Below are 18859 nucleotides of genomic sequence, written 5' to 3'. Positions count from 1 at the left end.
ACCTAATTAGCGGTAGGGGCGACAGTGCCAGCCCAGGTAACCGGAGCTCTGCTGGTCCCCCTCGGCTCCGCCTGGAGGCGCTATACAGCTGGCGCGGGGGAGGCCGGCGGTGCGTCTCCACCAATGGGAGGGGAGCACAGCGGCGTCTCCACCAATGGGAGGGGAGCATAGCGGCATCTCCACCAATGGGAGCGGAGCGGGGCGGTGCCTCCGCCAAGGCGCACGGGCAGCCCGGAGCCGCCGCCGTCGCAGCCGCAAGCGTCGCCATGCCGGTGGACCTGGCCAAGTGGGACGGGCCGCTGAGCCTCGCCGAGGTGGAGCAGAAGCCGGCGCACCCGCTGAGGGTCAAGTACGGCTCCGTGGAGATCGACGAGCTGGGCAAGGTGCTCACGCCCACTCAGGTGAGCAGACGCGGCGCTGCGCGCGGGGGTGGCGCGGCAAAATGGCGGGATGCGGTCGGGCCTGCCGCGCTGTGGCTCCGGCCGCTGCCGCCGGAGCTTCCCCGCACAGAGAGGGGCTGCGTGTGCGGGCAGCCGTGCCGCAGGAGGGAGAGCCCGTGGCTCTCACAGCCAGGGCGAGCAGGCACAAATGGCCGTGAGCCCCTCGGTGTCGCTGCCAGCGCAGGTCATGCTGGCCCTGTGTGCAGGGCAGGCGGCTGGCGCTGGCAGCGGGGCCGGTGCTGACGCCGTCATCCCTGCAGGTCCAGCATCGCCCCACCAGCATCGAGTGGGACGGCTGCGATCCCCAGAAGCTTTACACGCTGGTTCTCACAGACCCTGATGCGCCCAGTCGGAAGGATCCAAAGTTCAGGTAATGGTAATGGACAGCTCCGTGGCCTGCGTGGGGAAAAGGAGCATCTCTCTTGGGCTGAGCAGAGGCTTAAGGAGGAGGTGGCACTGTGCTCCGCCTAAGGTGCAGCTGTGGAGCTGTGGCTTGTCATAGAAACCACGTCCTTGCATCTCTCCTTGAGTCAGGGACAGTATGGGGAGGAGCAGCTGCTCTTACCAGGGGTGCTCAGAGGTCTGTTGTAGCTGGAGCAGCACAGCATTTACTGCTTGCTCTAATTTAGCCCGTATGTGAGTTGAAATTAGGTCTTTGCTGACAGCAGAATGTTAACTCTGCGACTAGCTCACCTTCCTCGAGTCAGCCTCAGCAGTGTGTAGAATCCTCACTCTCAGAGATGAGGCTGTGGGTTTCCTGCAGCCACGTGGAGCTTGTTTTGCCATGCTGTGCATCCCAACAAAGCGGTGCCTGCTCTGGGACTGGTGTTCTTTGGGTTTGGCAAACCAGGAATGACAGCTCTTTGTTTACCCCGTGCTGACAGCCTCATGGAAAAGCAGCAGCTTGGAGTGACAAAGGGTGTTCTTATCTGCAGCTCTGCCAGCGTGATTGTTCTGTGCCTTGTCCTTTCAGGGAGTGGCATCACTTCCTGGTGACCAACATGAAAGGCAACAACGTGGGCAGCGGGACCGTGATGTCGGATTATGTTGGCTCGGGGCCTCCCAAGGGAACAGGTCGGTACCTGCAGCGGTTCCCAGGTGCTGCTGCATGGATCACAGCCGGTGCAGAGGGGTGGGGGGGGAAGCCTGCAGGAAACTGCCTGTGGGAACGATCCATGCAGGACTGCTGGGGGCTGCACCTGGCAGGGATCCGGCCTGCCTAGCGCAGCTCCCTAAGCTCCGTGGAGGACCCGCAGCCGGGGGCACGGCGGTGACGCTGTCGCTCCCCGCAGGGCTGCACCGCTACGTGTGGCTGGTGTACGAGCAGCCGCAGCAGCTGGCCTGCAGCGAGCCCGTGCTGTCCAACCGCTCCGGGGACAAGCGCGGCAAGTTCAAGGTGGCCGCCTTCCGCAGCAAGTACGGGCTGGGGGCGCCGGTGGCGGGCACCTGCTACCAGGCTGAGTGGGATGACTACGTGCCCAAGCTCTACGAGCAGCTCTCGGGGAAGTAGGGCCAGGGCCCATGGCTGGGGCTGGGCACGGTGCTGTAGTTCTGTTCTGTTAACGAGTTGAACCCACGTCCTGCTCTGACCACTGGCAATGCCACCGTCCCTGCTCCGTGTCCCTGTGTTCAGGCCTGTGCTGATGCTCGTGGTATCCTAGCTAGAGAGCTGCTGCTGGGTGTCCCTGGCTCCAAACTGACCTGCTTAAGGGAATTAAAAGCCTTTGTGAATTAGTGTCAATTCAGGGGGTCTCTGCTGTCTTGGGATGGCTTGAGGTGGCAGGGGTGTGGGTACACAACCACTTTGGGGTGGGTGCTGGCTGTGGAGACTCCCTTTTCCAGGAGAGGAGAGGGCAGTCAAAGGGAAACTTGCTCCCCTTTTTTTTTTTCTTTTCCCCCTCCTACATTTGGCCAGTGCCTCCACATTACCACTACAGTAGTGAAGATGCAGCTTGAGGGGGAGGCAGGAGCTGGCCTAGAGCACTTCCTTCTGTTCTCTGCTGCCACTCAAAGCTGAGACCACTTTGTTCTGTTCAGTCCTCAGTTCTCTTCTGTGGTGACCTGCCCTGTGCTCACAGTGCAATTAAAAACTTCCCAAGGTACTTGGTGTGCTTGGTTGTCTTCTTGGGGGGGATGAGGGCAGTGCTCAGGGAGCAGTGGGTGGTGGTGTGTTCCTGGGATGAGGCTGGACCCTGTGCCCAGCACTCCCCATTCCTGGGACTCACTGACGCTGGAGGGACACAGCTCAGTGCCATCATGTCTATCTTAAAATCATTCCCAGCCTTCAGTTCCTTCCCAAGGGATCTCTCCTCACTCCCAGACTCGTGGGGGCTCCCTCCCTCCACAGGAGCACCCACATCACCACAGCAGATCTGACACCCCAACAGTCAGTCTGGGCCCCACTTCCCAGCCCAACTGCAGGTCCCAGGTGCTTCCTGCTGCGCCAGCAGCTTTGCAGTGAGGCCTGGGGGTGTCTCCAGGATGCCTAGATCAGAAATGAGCCTCTGATAGAGCCTGATGGCTATAAAAAGGTAAAAAAGGTGAAGCCAGTGCAATTCAGCTTCATGGAGTCAGGAGCCTTCCCCCTTTTTTTTCAAGCTGCCGTATCAAAGCTCTGCAGTGACATGGTCTGACAAACAGGAATCAGCAGCACCCCTGAGAAAATTTGGGATTCCAGAACTCATGTGGATGGTGCTGCCCCCAGGGCAGTTTTATCAGCCCAGCAATTAAAACATTTCAAGAGGATCCATGGTTTCCCAGGAAAACAGCCTCAGCTTCTCCAGACCAAGGCCCACCAGAGTTAAGGCTGGAGCAGGGCTCACAAGGCTGATCCATCCTGGGACTGCTTGGGCTGGGAGGAGAATATTAAAAAATTAAAAACCTCCACTGTCAGGAAACCAAGTCCTGCCCAGGCTCAGGGACACCTGGAATGGGACACCAGTGGAATGTGTCCCCTCCCCATCCCCACCTTGCACCTGTGCTGGGCCACGAGCCACCCCTCCCACAATGACACAGCCAGGCATTGTGATGAACACTTTTATTTACAAATATAATTAAAAGCTCTGACAGTTACTCATGCTCTTCCCTGGAACCTGAAAAATGTTTTTGTTGTTTTGTTGGTTTTTTTGTCCTTTTTTTTTGTTGGTTTTTTTTTTAAAGTGCATGCAAAAGAAGTAAAGCCTTTTTTTTTTCTCTTTTTATTGTAAGAAAATACACAGTTTGAAAGTGTGAATAATGCAATATTTATGACCAAGATCATGAGGTTGGGGGTGGACTTGGGGGAGGAACAAAAAAAAACCCCCCAAAAAAACAAACAAAAGAAAACTGAAAAGGGCTGGGATGATCTAACAGACAGTGTTGAGCTCCAGAACAGAACTGGAGAGTGGGGGGTGGCTGGAGCAGGAAGGGAGGGGGGGAAAGAAGTAAAAAAATTTTTGATCAGAGAAACAGTTAAAATACAATATGAAAATAAGTAAAAGCTCTCCTTAAATTCCTTCTATACACAAAATACACGATTTGACAAAGCCCAATTTGTGCTACTGGGATCCTGTGGGCTCATTTAAGTGTATTCACATTCTCTGCGACAGCAGAAAATGATTTATGATACAATCAAGAATATGCCCAGGGGCCAGGGCTCGTCCCTGCTGCCCCTGGCATGGTTCTCCTAAAAATCACCACGTCATTGCCCTCCCCTCCCCACCCCCAAAAAAGTAATAATATGTCACCACTGATATGTACAGCACGATTAAGTTTTTTTTCTGTAAAATGTATCAAATTTTTTTTCAATCTTTAATAAAATTTTTTTATTATTATTTAATTATTCCTGATGAATAAATACCAAAAAAATAAAAATAAAATAAAATTATGCAGCAGCTAGTTAAGGTAAGGCTGCGGATTCAGTCTCTCTCCCCCTGGGATCGTAGATATCTTTTAATTATTAATATTTTTTTGCTTGTACTTTCATTGATTGGTGGTAAAATGAGTGATTGCTCAGAAGCAACATACATCCACTTGGTGGCTTTGTTTTTATGTTGTTTTTTTTTTTTTTTCTCCATTAAAACTGTCTCCAAAGTTTTCACTGAAACATTTTTAATCATTGCACAGAGACATCAATACTGTGACATACTATGGAAAAGACTGCCAGGAGCTGTCCTGCACCGGGACGTGACGGGGGAAAGGGGCCCCTGATGGATAAGAATATACAGGCACTGGTCCGACACGATGTCAGTAAGAGAGACAGAAAGAGAGAGAGCACGCCCGTCAACATGGGGAATGTTGGGTTTGCAAGTTTTATCCTTACTTCGTTTGCTTTCTGTGGTTTTTGTTGGTTTGTTTTGTTTTTTTTTTAATGGCAAAGAAATTTAACCTCATCTATAGTCCTCCTTGGGATATTCTAATGAGACCAAATTCCCAAAGCCCATCCGCAGGCTCTCCATGTCAAACGTCTCAATCTCTCGCTCCTGCCTTTCCAACAGAAACTTGATCCTCTCGCTGCGTTCCTTCTGGAGGGCGGCGAGCTCCTCTTCGATCTGCAAGGAGCACAGTCAGCAGCCCCAGCACAGCTCCAGCCTCCAAACATCCCCAAAACCCCTCTGCAAGGAGCACAGTCAGCAGCCCCAGCACAGCTCCAGCCTCCAAACATCCCCAAAACCCCTCTGCAAGGAGCACTCAGCAGCCCCAGCACAGCTCCAGCCTCCCTGTGTTCCCCAAGCCCCCTCTGGAACGTACCTTCTGTTCCAGGTGTGCCCTGCGCAGCGACACCCGTTGCTCCAGCTTCTGGAGTTCCCTTTCGTGCTGTGCTTCTGTCTGCATCTTTATTTTGCTCTGGTAGGCGTTGAGCAGCTCCATCTCCTGCTGGAGTTGCAGTCTCAGGGCTTGGCATTCTGCTTCCTGGGCCTCGTCCAGCCGGAGCTGTGAGAGCATTGGGAAAACAAGGCTCAAACCCCCGCTGGGAATTCCTCTGCTCCCACACAAGTCACACACCACTCCACTCCTTCCCACAGCTGCTGGTGTTGGTGGCAGAGGGAGAAAGCAGGGAAGGCTTCATGAGCAGCAGCTGCTCTGCTCACACTGAGGCAGAGCCTCAACAGATCCAATCCTGAACCCCAGCACATGAGGGGTGCAGGGGAAGGATGTGTGCTCCACAGGACACATTCCAAGATGGAAAGTGCCACCCGATGTGTTGTTTAAAGAGTTTTTATGATTCAGTGGCTGAAGAAGTCCCCCCAGGGTGCTGCCAGGCCCCCAAGCCCCCTGCACGTACCGCCTGTGAGGCCATCATCTCATTGATGCTCTGCTCGTACTGCTCGGCCAGGATGGCGAGCTTCCGTGTCTGCTCGTCCTTCAGGCTCTTCAGAATTGTCTTGTGCTCACTCTTTGGAGTTACTTCCAGCTGGTGATTCTTCAGTGCTTTGTACTGCTTAGTTTGCACTTTGCATGTGTCCTGGAACTGCTTTTTGATCTGCATTTCCATAGCCTGCCAAGGAAGGAACGATGTGAAGAGCACGAAGGGCTTTGGGAATGGAGAGGTTGTGGTACATCCACATGGGTGGGTGGTGGGAACCACAGCTCCCCTCTGTGCACTTCCCACAGGGACTAAGCAGCAGCGGCAGCACTCAGGCCCTGCTGCAGCCTGGCCAGGAAGAGCAGCCACTCAGCCCTCCTCAGCCCAGGGCACTGCCCACTTCCTGCAGATCACCCAGCCCATCACCTGCCTCCCAAAACATATCTGCTTTTTCACAGCATCCTTCCCCTTCCGCATCCTTCCCTCCTCAACCTTGCACTAGGCGGAGGCTGCAGACCTAAGAACTAGCAAGGGTGTGACAGAGTGACAGCAGTGTGCCTTCTCTCTGGTGACCAGTGACCCCAGGGAACAGCTGGAGCTGTGGAAGGGAGGCTGAGGCTGGGTATCTGGAAAAGGTTCTTCCCCCAGAGGGTGCTGGGCACTGCCCAGGCTTCCCAGGGAATGGGCACAGCCCCAAGGCTGCCAGAGCTCCAGGGGCATTTGGAAAATGCCCCCAGGGATGCACAGGATGGGATTGCTGGGGTGCCTGTGCAGGGCTGAGATTTGGACTTGATGATCCCTGTGGGGCCCTTCCCACTCAGGATATTCTGTGATTCTGTGACACTGGGAGGAGGAACATGCCTCTACCACAGAGAGCAGCTCGGAGCACACTGGGGTGTGCACAGTGCTCAGCACACACTCAGAGTGCTCTGTGTTCTCTCTGGACTCTGAAAGCACCACAAACCCCCTCTCTTCATCATTCCAAGCTGACACCAGCGAGGGCCTGAACACACAGCTTTGTCAGAAACAACTTCTCTAACACTTTGCTTAGGACTGGACTATTTTACAGCAGCCTCAATTGGCACAGCACTTTAAAAACCCCCTGTGAGCTCTGGCCTATCCCAGCCCACAACTTCCCTTATCCGGAGCTGCTCTGTGCAAGGGGAGGGGACGCAAGGGAGCGCACAGGCTGTGGAGAGCACGGTGGTCCCACAGCATGGGTGCTGCATGGAGGACAGAGGCTGGAGGAGAAGCAAAGCTTGCAGCACCTTCAGGTTCTTTGGTTGCTGCCGGAGCTCCATGAAATGCTTCCTGTGCAGCTCCCGCTCGCGCCGCTTGTTGTACTCCAGCTGGTTCTCGAGCTCAGTCTGGTGCTGCAGCCGGATCAGGTCCATGCGCAGCTTCTGCAGCGTGTGCAGCTGCCGGTACTCCAGCTCCCGCGTGGACTCGTCGTGCCGGATCAGCATGGCGTGCTCCATCTCCTTCTGCGTCCGCTTCTTGTTCAGCTCCTGCACACACACACACACACACACACACACACACAGAGCTGAGCGGGCCCATCTGGACCCAAGGGCAGCAAAGCTCTGAACAAGTACAAATTACACTGGAAAGTCTGAGCATAGCAGGTTGAACACAATTGGAAATTTCTGACCACTCCTCACTCAGTTTTCACTAGAACACCCTCTCATCTGACAATCTTTATCCAAAAATAACATCAATGAAGAATTCAAATACTACAGTGATGGCCACAGGAACATCTCCAAGTGGAATCTCTCCAAAGTGGTGTCTGACCACAGGCAGCCTTGAGCTGCAGGCTCCTGCTCACTGCACAGCAGCGGGGGCACAAACCCAGCAGCGCCATGGGGATGCTAGGAGTGACCACGCAGTGACCATCCATCATCCATCCATCCCCCATCCCTATCCATGTCCTGCTCAGGGATGGCCCCCGTCCCCAGCAGGTGGCACCAGGAGCCCACACAAGCCCTCCGTGCCCGCAGAGACCCGCAGCAGCTTTCAGGGAACACACCCCAGGGTGCTCAGGGCTGGGCTGATGGAATTGGGGATCTTGTCTGGTTTAAATTCCGTGCCCCTGGTGGGTACTGGGAATGAGCTCTCCTTCCATCACCTGCACTAGAGTGGCCAAAGCAGAGGTCAATGGCTCCAACACCACCTCAGGTGAGGAGGTGAATTGTCCAGGTGGCATTTTTACCAAGGTGCAGCTCGTTTTAAAAATAAGGCTGGAGCCCGGGGCTCAGAAGGTTTTGCAGCGTTCACCAAGAGCTCCTGCACAGCGTGTCCACAGTCCAGGATAACCCTCCCCAAGGCACAAGCCCAGGAAGGGGAAGGCACCAGTTCCCTCCCTGATTATTGCAGGTATTTGTGTCTCAAGGTGTCAGCCACACCCGAGCAGCACGGAGCTGACTCCAGCTGTAGCCCTTCACAGATGGGGCTGGTGCATCCCTGATCCCGGCTCAGGGTACAGCCTCAGGCCGTGCTCCCTGCTGCACCAGCCAGGCACAGCAGGGCTGCCCCATCCCACCCCCTGCCCAGCCCAGGGCTGCCTCAGCCTAACGGGTTTCTGCAGGAGAAGCAAAAAAATGTAATTATTCTGAGCTGCTGCTCACATGGGTAATCCTGGATCACCTGCAAACTTCAGCCCCTGTGGCTGTTACACCTGGGACAGGTTTGAGCTGAGAGGATGGGGAAGGAAACAGGGCCAGCGTTTCCCTCTTCCCTCTTGGCCCTAAGGGTGTAGCATGCGTTTACATTTAAGCAAAACTTGACCCCTGACAGCCAAGATTAAAATTTACATGTACTGGTGTGCCAAAATGACTTCCCACGGGCACAAAGGCAGGTGGGGCACTGACCAGGCACAGCTGTGGCACATGTGCCTTCACCCCAGGATAGCTCAGCCAGCCTCTCCCAAGCCTATTCCACACCTGATTTCAGTTCACACAGCATAAACACAGTCATTCCACTTCCCTCAAACACTTTCCCATTTGCACAAAAACAACATCTGTGGTTAGTTAAAATATGGAAAACACATTTTGAAAGTGTTATTTACTTCAGGTGATCCAAGTCTTCTAGTACTGGCACATTTGGATTAGTAGGGATGTAATTTTCAGGGAATAAAAACTCAGATCATTCTGAAAATGAGGTCTCTCATAAGAGCTTAAATGCAGGAGGTCAGATGTGTGCTCCTGGTTAAATGCCATGCTAGGTAACTGAACTGTGTTCTCACCCCTGCCAAAGAGCTGACATAAGGGTGATAAGGGTGATCAAATTTCAATTTTTGGAGTCGATAGTTTTGAGGGTGCCTGTGGTTGAGGTATCTGGATCTCAGCAAAGCAGCTGAGCAGCCCCAGGCACATCTGGACCCAAGGGCAGCAAAGCTCTGAACAAGTACAAATTACACTGGAAAGTCTGAGCATAGCAGGTCGAACACAATTGGAAATTTCTGACCATTCCTCACTCAGTTTTCACTAGAACACCCTCTCATCTGACAGTCTTTATCCAAAAATAACATCAATGAAGAATTCAGATACTACAGTGATGGCCACAGGAACATCTCCAAGTGGAATCTCTTTCTCCAAAGTGGTGGCTGACCACAGGCAGCCTTGAGGCAAGGGGCAAAAACCAACGAGGGGAAGCAGGGTGTGCAAAGCTGCTCCTTGACAACCCACATCCCCATCCCATGGCTCTCCCCACAGCCCAAACTGGGGCAGGACCCCCAAACCCAACCCTGAGGAGCTGGGAGGAGGCACCAGGCCCAGAGGAGAGGCCCCCAGGGTGTTTCTGGCTGCAGCCAACGCTGCCATCCCTCACCTGATCACAGCAGCCACAGCTGCAGGAAAAACCATTTCCCAAAACCTATTTTCTTACATTTTTCTTAGTTCTATTTAGCAACTAGAAACATGAAGACCTAATTTCAGACCAGACACCAAGCTAAGGCAGTTAAAAAAGGCTGGGAGAGGAAGTGAGGAGTGCCATACTTCCCGAATGTTCTGCTGCTCCATCTCGTGCCTCTTGATCATCGTTTTTCTCTTGAAGAAACGGCAGTTTTTGTCGTAGTAGAGTCTCTGCTGGCTGAGAAGCTGGGCCTCCTCTTCAGCCTGTGTGTGCTGCAGGTTCTCTTTGTGTTTGGATATCCTTTCTTGCTTCTCTTTCTTGGGTGTGCTGTGGTCCTCATTCATTTCCTGCAGGGTCAAAACAAGGCTTCCCTTAGCACCACCGTGACACAGGACATGGGGGACCTTCCTGGCTCCTCCTCTGCCATCCAGTTCATGAAAGGACACCAAAATCCTGCTACAAACCAACAGAACCAGACCTATCACCTGGCCATGCTCAGCCCTGCTGCCCCTACAGCCGCACCAGGACCCACACCAAGAGTAGGAGAAGTGGCCACTGAGATCCTTGATTATCATTTTCTCACCTTAACCTTAACAGACAATTATTTTTGCAATATGGTGAAGACACTACTGAAATAATGCATTTTGGTACATATGAAGTCACTTCTCTTCCTAATTTATGTAAGTGATCATAGTCAAGGGACATTGAATGGCTGCTCTGATTACTTAAAAAAAAAAACAAACAGATGAGGAGAAAGGGGAAGAAGAACTCTCTGTGAAGTCCCATTTTCCCTCATCACCCTTGGTTTCAAAGATTCTGCTCTACAGCAAATTGTGAAGGCACCTGTAGCCACCCTCACAAATTGTTCTGGAAATGCTGCCAGATGCTCCCAGCTCCTGAAAATTTACTTGCTGAGAATCCAAAATTCGATTCCAAGCCTGACAGCATCCCTTAAACCCCTGGGCTGGCCCAGGTTTATCAAAACAAAAGACTGGTTCATGTTCATTCCACACCCCTTTAGCCCCAAAAATGAGGGTTTCTTGCCTCTTTAATCTTTTCCTTGCAAAGCTTGTATTGTTTCTTCTGACTTTCTAAAAAGGTCGCCAGGTCTTTCTTTTGCTGAGCCAAAATCTGTTGCTGGAATTTCTTTTCATCTGCTGCAGCTGCCTTTGCCTGCAATGTACAGAGAGGGGGAAAAATAACAATAGAAAAAGCAAAAAGGGTGAGTGAGCAGGTACAGAATCCAGCAGAAATCAGTGTTGTGGTTTTTGGTCAGTCATTTTGGTGACTGTGCCAGACAAAGCCATGAGCACTCAGCCACAGGAAAGCTGCTTGCACAGAAAATGCTCACATAAGTCTGAGAGCTTCCTTGTCCTTCTTACCCCGTCACCAAAAGCACACCAGTTTATTATGTGGATTAACATGCTGATTTTTAGACTGAGTGACAGCTTTGCCACCCCCTCAGCTGAAGTAAAGTTCCCATAAAGGTCCCCACAGCCCCTTTTATGCAGCTGTGGCACTGGTGGATGCCAACAGAGTGCCCATCAGGCAGAGAGGTGACTCAAGGGAGCGTAAGGTCACAGAATCACCGGGTTGGAAGAGATCTTTGAGATGACTGAGTCCAACCCAGCCCTAACACCTCAGCTAAACCCTGGCACTGGGTGCCACATCCAGTCTTTTTCTAAACACATCCAGGCATGGGTGACTCCACCACCTCCCCAGGCAGGCCATTCCAGTGCTTTGTGTAAAAAACCTTTTCCTAACATCCAACCTAAATTTCCCTTGGTGCAGCTTAAGACTGTGCCCTCTTGTTCTGCACCTCAGACCCTGGCTTTGAGCAGCACCTCCCCAGCCCCCCTTGGAGACCTGGGCTCCCCAGGATCCCCCCTGCACTCACCTCCTTCTCCATCACAGCCACTTGCTTCTTGGCCAGCTTCTCCAGCTCAATGGACGAGTTGTTGGCGTGTGTCTCCACCTCCTTCTGCAGCTTGAGGCGGTGCTCGTCCATCTCGGCCTTCAACTTGTTCTCCAGGGCGATCAGCTGCTTCTGGTGCTGGCGCCGCATCCGCTTATATCCTGACATCTGTTCCCGCAGCTCGTTCTCCTGCTCATGCTCATGGATCTGTCTTGTAACCTGCAACAGCAACAGGCCAACGAGTGCTCCGTGGCCTTGCTTCCCTCACCAGCTGCTGCTCGCTGTGCTCTCAGCAATTGGTGGGTTTTTTGGAGGTGCTGCTGTTCAACGTCACAAAGTCACAAGGTTTCTCTCTGTGCTAACTTTTAGCACCCATTTTTTCCTGAGACTTATGTGTTTTCAGTAACACAGCAGAAAATGCATTATTACAAATAAAGGAAGGGACAGGTTACTTATTGATGCCTTGTGAAGGCTGCCTTAGAACAGAGACTAGATGGAGCTGAAGAATAAAGTAGGTATTTATTTAGAGGCCTCAATAGAGCTACCTTAGGCAGCACAACCCAAAATGGCCACAAAATGGACAACCGGTCACAGGGTCTCTCACTTTTATAGTTTTGGTCCATTTGCACATTGGAGTTAATTGTCCAATTACAGATTTAGCCCATGAAGTCCCATCCTTTTTGTTTTCTCTCTTCAGCCCATGTTGTTTGTGCTCTTGGGCCTGAGATTTGGATAATTTGTCCTTGGTCCTCAGCTAGAGAAGGAATTGTTTTGTCTCCCTACTCCGTAGAGAGAGCTCACCATCCCATAATATGAAGCCTAAACTCAGACACTAAAGCAGAACAGAATGTGAAAAATATAAAAGCTAAAACCTGAAGCATCCATATCACTCCAGGACAAACTGGAGGAGATCTGGAAACAAAGGTGGCTGATGGACAATGTCCTTCAGATGCAGGGGACAACCTTATTCAAACGCAGGACTTGGATCCTGAGGGTGTCATGGACTCCCAAGAAGCAACCAGAACCCCCCCAAACCCCTGTTCTTCCCTTCCTCCTCAAGTCACCCCCCTGCCAATTCAATCCCTCAACATCTATTTTCTGCTACGAGGAGCCTCCTTCAATATTTCCCCTTAAAATTCAAGATGATGGCAGACTGAGCTCATTCCTTCCCAGAATTGAAAGTTTTCTAACAAGGGAACACTGTTCTGGAACTGTGTGCTCTTAACAAATTGATCAGATGGTCTAAGCAGATTTTAAACCCTGCTCAGCTGAAACAAACTCACAAGTTTCACATTCATTTCCATGCCCAAGTGTATCCATGTGAAAGGAAGAAAAAAAAAAACACCAACAGGCTGTGCCAAAAATGTTCAGAAGAAAATGCAAATGGTGATGCTTCCATTTCAAAAGAAGAAAAGTGTCCAAGACTGGTTTTTATTTTTTTAAAGACAGTCTCAGGAACTTATGAAGATCTGCTGATCATTTATACGACCTGAGAACCAAGAACTTGGTACACGTGTGGAACTGCAGCCCCTGATTCTGTGCAAGGGGACTTCCCCACTTAAGTGTGAAGAGCTCAAGCCTTTGAAGGCAACCACTGAAGCTTTATGAACCAAGAGTTCCTCTTGCAGCCTTCCTGATGGATTCCTCCACAGCAGCCCAAAATCTGGCCCCTGCAACAGTGCTGTCATCTGAAGGCAGTTTTGTGGATATTTTTGGGGTTCAGACATAGGATGGGATACACCTACAGAGCTGGGAAGGTTCAGGTTCAACAGAAGAGCAGCTGCTTTAGGGAGCTGCCATCCCAGTGCACTTGCTGACTCCAGGGCTGGGAGGTGACAGGAAGCCGAGTCAGAGCTCCAAAATCAAGAGATGAACACCCTGAATGAGGTCACCCAAGGCAGGCAGCCAGTGCCACCTGTCTGGGTTCAAATGAGCCCCAAGACTTGGGAGGAGTGTGAAGAGGAACTCGGGAAGAGCCTCCCAAAGATTGCAGAGGAACCAAAGAACCAGCCTGAGCACAGCACTGTTAGACTTGGGCTGATCACTTCAGTGAGGCTGAGAACCCACCAGGTGGTGGATGGACCAACACTTCCTTCCTACAGGACATTTCAGAATGGCATTTTGGAGTAGGCTGGATGAAACACACTTAAACCTCAGCAACTGAGGAGCCGTATGTGGGGAAAGATGGGCTCCAGGACAGCTCAGATGAATGGAGACCAGAGATCTCTGCGGGCTGCTCTTGGGGTATCAGGTTTATTATGGATGGAGAAAGGTCCTGCTTGGAGCTGCCAGACCCAGCACGTGGCGAGGCTTGAGGGGATGGGGGAGAGACCAGAGGTAGAGAGGATGCTCCAGGAAAGGGTGGAAGTTCCAAGAGGGTGGGTGTTCCAAGAGGGCATCTGGCCCCTCGGAGACCCCTTATCAAGGGGCTTCAAGGTGGGCAATGGGGTCACAGACACCTGATGTTACAGGTGTGGGATGAACCGTACATTTTGGGGGTTGAGATGGAACAGTCCATTTGACTTTTGGACCTATCTGTAGGTAAGGGCATTGTCCAACCAGTGGGGGGGATTGTTTTCATCCTGGCTGTACTATTGTACATCTTTTGCCATGCAATCATATTTTATTCATCCTCCCCAACACCTGTACATGCTTGAGACCCAGTCAGATCCAAGGCAGGCACCAGGAGCACATGAGATTGTAGGAATGACCACAGAAACACAAACACTGTTTGAGCCCTGTGTTCTGCTACAGCTCAAAACGCTTTTGGTTTTTCGAAGAATACCAAGGAAAGCTGCACTTGGAAGAAGTTGGGAAGTGTTCATAGGAACTTGCACATTTCAGTCAAGTTCAGCATGAATAAGATCTCTGCTAGAAGCTTCCAGGTAAGGAAAATTTCTTTGAGAATTCAAGTTAGTGATAAGAGACTGATGCCAGGTAAGACAGGCAGACCACCAACACTTCACACATGCCATTGACAACACTCTGTGACATCCAGCTGGGAGAGAACAGCCTTGGTCAGGCACTTGAAGAGAAATGGAGATCTGGGAGCCACCAGCAGCACAAGATCTTCCTGGATGTGCTATTTTTGGGGCCCGGCCCTTTTGTGAGCAATGGGATGTTCTGCACGGCACACTCCGTTCCCAGACGTTGGCAGAACAAAGCAAACAGCAAGAGCCTAAGAAAAAATGGATCTAAGGATCCTCCAGCAACTTTGCCAGTCTCCTTTGGTCTGATCTCTACTGAGATGTGGAATGTGCACTTGTTTTACTTACAGCAAAACTCATTAACTTTTATCCTTGTGTTTTTTTCCCTGCTCCCCATTTCCAATTTTGCTCAGCTTTATCGTGACAAGAATTCCATCTTGGAAAGATTTCCCATGAAGTCTAGGATATTTATCCCTAACAATAGGATGCAATTGCTAATTACAAGCCTAGCTGATAAAGCCTTCCAGCCACAACAGAAGATGAGACATTAAAAAGTCAGAAGACAACAAAAGCAGTGTCTCATCCTAGAGATGAGAGAGGAGAGCAGCAGACTTGGTGGACATCTCATGGATTTAATGTCTGTGTTCAGCAAGCTCATGATAAAGACTTCACTTATCACCACAATCTCCAGTCAAGTCCAACACTCAGGACAGTCTTCAAAGACAAAGCCTGTACATGGTGATCTCAGGGAATTGGGAGAATGTGAGGAAGTGAACGTTAGTTACTGAACAAGCCCAGTTCAGTGCCAGAGAAGTCCTTCAGACTGTGAATGAATAAAGGATTATGGTTTTAAAGATTAAGTCCCTAATGAATGAACAGCTCCAGCAACCATTTTAACAAGAAATTTTGTGGATGTTCCAGTAATCACCTTTCTGGTGCTCTTGGACAAAGACTCTTGGAACTCTATGAACTATCTGGAATATCCTGAGTGGGAAGGGTCCCACAGGGATCATGGAGTCCAACCCCTGGCCCTGCACAGACACCCCAGAAATCCCATCCTGGGCATCCCTGGGAGTGTTGTCCAAGTGCTCCTGGAGCTCTGGCAGCCTCAGGGCCGTGCCCATTCCCTGGGGAGCCTGGGCAGTGCCCATTCTTCCCCCAGAGGGGGAAGTACCTTTCCTGATATCCAGTCTAAACCTGCCCTGGCACAGCTCCAGCCATTCCCTGGGTCCTGTCCTGGGTCACAGGGATCAGAGGTCAGAGCTGCCCCTCAGGAAGAAACCCACAAACAACCCCACAGATTATCATGAGGCAAAAGGTGATAACTACAAAATTTGTTCTCCATATAACCAGGAAATGTCTGGATCCTTCACACCAGAAAGCTGCAGTTTCCTGGATCTCTCCCTGCAGCACACAACAATCAATAAGGTCATCAGGAGAACCAAAAACCTGTATAAACCAGAACAGCTTTTACTAAGGTATGACATTTTCTCAGTTTCTTATCTCTCTGCATCTTTGGCGTAACAGAACTGAGAACAGAGATGTCTTTTCCAACCTACTCCCACAGGCAGTTCATTTGCCACAAAATCCAAACTTTCTTTCACCCCTCCAAGATTTTAGCTTTATGTAAGGAAGTTGAGCTCACAACTTCACCTCCAAAGCAGCAACTGTTTAGAGTTCCCTTTTCTACACTGTTTATCCAAGATACTGAACCCTCTCCTAAAAGATAGGAATTTTCACCTCTAGATAAGTGAAATTCCAAGCTCCCCTGTGCTGGAGGAAGCAGAGTTCTGAGCAAAACACTGCCAGCTGCTTCTCACAGCAAGAGGAGACGAGAAAGAACAAGTCCAAAATTTTAGAGAAAAGGTCTACAAAGGCAGCAGCCAGATGAGTCCATTGGGAGAAACTCAACCCTCTGGAATAAAACACCAATGTTTCAGCAGAAGAGGGTGCAGGGAGCAGCTCCATGTGAAGGTACCTGGCTCTGGCTGCCCTGGTGCCATTTTCCTGGCCACATCCAGGGAATCCTGCTCCCATGGACACAGACACTTGGCTCTGCAGGCCCCGGATGAGATCACATCATCTTTTGGTGGCATTTGGATTTCAAAGATAACACCAAGGCCTTTGATAGAGTCCTCAGTGTCTGATCTTTCTATGAAATGGTATGTCATAGATGTGAAGGAGGAATCCTTCCCTGTGAGGGTGGTGAGCTCTGGCACAGGGTGCCCAGAGCAGTTGTGGCTGCCCCTGGATCCCTGGCAGTGCCCAAGACCAGGCTGGATGGGGCTGGGAGCAGCCTGGGATAGTGGAAGGTGTCCCTGCCCATGGCAAGGAGTGGAATGAGATGGGCTTTAAGATCCCTTCCAACCCAACCCATTCTGGGATTCTATGAAGTTTAAACTACTTGATCATTGCCTTTGAAAACTGTAAAAGCAGCTGTTGAGGAGATGCACGAGGAAGGAGGGACCTAAGGGGTCAAGCTTGAAAGACACCCAGAAGTGCAGATCAATGCATCTCTGAGGAGATTCAAAAAACAGCTTTCCCTTGAAAACATGGAGAAGTGTAGTCTCATCAACATGCAGAACCTCTGCCCTCCCTTTCAAACAACAGCTGGCTGAGCTTCAAGAGATTTCTGGTTGTAACTTTTAATGTATGGATCACTGATAATCTGAGAAATAATATGGAGATGTAGGTGCCTGGTCTCCATTTCAGGTGGCAACTTTTACTCTAACAGCAGATATATGCATGCATGGTATCTTCCACCACTGTTCCAGGTGAGTGATGGTTACTGTTACCACACAAAACTGATTAAAGAGAAAAGTGGTCCAGGAAAAAATGACTACTAAAATTGCTGATTGAATAATGACCTCAGTTAAGCTCCTTCATCGTTCTTAGTCACATTTGCTGATTTTCATTACTTTCTTTAATCTGAGCAATATTAAAGCAGTACTGCAAGACTCAAAAGGGGACATGCACAGCCTGTTTCTTTGTGGGTAGTTCATTTGATAATTTTCTCTGGAGCTCTGTCCAGGTTCCTTCATATTCACATGATGCTTTTGCAGAATAACAGGGCAAGGGAATCACTCCTCAAACCACTGGGCCACCTGGATTGTTCAGCTGTCTAACAAGTTCCTCTGTGACCTCTGTATCCCTAAACTGCTTCAGCTTGTTTTTGGAAAGAGGTCCAACTTGAACATTGGATTACTTTAAGGAGTACCAGTCTTACCTCCTACAATATTCTGATCTTTGGGGAGAAGAGCAAGGACTTGAGGGCCCCAGATCCTGGACTGCACCAGGAGGAGCAGCTGTGGAGTGAACAGCCACAGGCTTGGTGTTTTTCTACTAGAAACACTGCCCTGGACTCATGTTTGGGGGTGGATTTCATCAAATCCCATGAAAGGAAGTTTTAACACCCAAATATCATCCCATATTATTGAATTTGGGGCCAGAACTCCCATTTTTGATTCTCTGCAATACAGGCCACCTGATGCTCCCAACTGCACAACCTTTCTGTGCAGGGAAGGTGTTCACAGCTGCTGAGAAATGGGAAGCAGGCAGCGTGTAGGGAACCATCAAAGTTTGCTGGTTTGCTTGTTTTCAACCACTGTGGGAGCTTGAGCATCCATTCACACAGGAAAAATCTGTTCCAGCTGCCACTGAAAGATGAATGAAGCCTGAATTTCTGAGTTTGCACTACAAATTCCAGGCATGGTCAGGTCTTTTTCCCTGTGTCAGCTCCATGGCTGACCTTGCCCTTCACTCAAATATTGGACAGGGAAGCAGAGGAAGTTCTCCCTTGGCCAGAGGAGCAGCAGCATCCAGCACCTCTCCCACTGTCATCATCAAGGCACTGAATGGTGCCAGTGATAAAAAGTGCTCCAACACAAGCACTGGCACCCTGATTCTGTGTAATGGGTTGAAGCTTTTTTTTCCTCCTCCTAGATTTCCATTTTGGAACATGAAGAGGTGGGAATGGAAGATTATTAAAGGGAAAGCTCATCACCATGAAATGTTTCTGTAGCAAACACAGGGTCAGTTCTGCTCCACCACACAACCTCAGAAGTAAGGACACACCAACACCTCCTGGAGTGCCCAGGTTGATGTGTTGGGATCTTCCCTCTACACTGGGGAGGTGTGTGGGGGATAACAGAGCATGTTCCACAGAAAACCCAAAAAAGAGAAGCTCTCCAAAAAGTTTTCCATCTTCCCCACCCAAAATGAATTATATCTTTATCGTCACTTGGTCATTGAAGCAGAGATTCAACAAATCCAAGTGAGTAAGGAATTAAGGCAGACACAATCCCAGCCCCACAGGAGGCTGCCATGGGATTTAGGAGCAACCTTGGGATATCCAACTCTGGGACCTTGGGATATTCCCCAGAGCTCAGGGATCTGGGAATCCCTCACAGCCCATATTTTCACTGTCTCCCAAAGGAGCCTGGCC

The 18859-nt window shown here is 50.5% G+C and overlaps 2 protein-coding genes across 8 annotated transcripts in view; one reads left to right on the top strand and one right to left on the bottom strand.

The window, feature by feature from the left end:
• The first annotated feature begins 245 nt into the window (after positions 1–245).
• On the top strand, positions 246–2542 carry PEBP1 (phosphatidylethanolamine binding protein 1). Its single transcript, XM_021549827.4, has 4 exons — positions 246–401; positions 701–810; positions 1414–1514; positions 1733–2542. The coding sequence occupies exons 1-4, from the start codon at positions 267–269 to the stop codon at positions 1948–1950; spliced, it is 564 nt and encodes a 187-aa protein (XP_021405502.1). The 5' UTR covers positions 246–266; the 3' UTR covers positions 1951–2542.
• Positions 2543–3462: 920 nt separating this feature from the next.
• TAOK3 (TAO kinase 3) overlaps positions 3463–18859 on the bottom strand; it is a 76919-nt gene continuing 61522 nt past the window's right edge. For all 7 annotated transcript variants that reach the window (XM_077787153.2, XM_085593072.1, XM_085593073.1 and 4 more), the window contains 7 exons: positions 11471–11707; positions 10618–10746; positions 9717–9920; positions 6993–7232; positions 5704–5916; positions 5169–5351; positions 3463–4969 (listed from right to left, as the gene is read on the bottom strand). In XM_077787153.2, coding sequence (XP_077643279.1) covers positions 4808–4969; positions 5169–5351; positions 5704–5916; positions 6993–7232; positions 9717–9920; positions 10618–10746; positions 11471–11707 — 1368 coding nt within the window. In that variant the 3' untranslated portion in view covers positions 3463–4807. The remainder of the gene's footprint in view (positions 4970–5168; positions 5352–5703; positions 5917–6992; positions 7233–9716; positions 9921–10617; positions 10747–11470; positions 11708–18859) is intronic.

The sequence above is a fragment of the Lonchura striata genome, chromosome 15 (assembly GCF_050655825.1).
Source record: "Lonchura striata isolate lonStrDom1 chromosome 15, ASM5065582v1, whole genome shotgun sequence".
Taxonomy (NCBI): Eukaryota; Metazoa; Chordata; class Aves; order Passeriformes; family Estrildidae; genus Lonchura; species Lonchura striata.
Note: the sequence above shows the minus strand (reverse complement) of the source record. Positions and strands in the feature narration are given on the sequence as shown.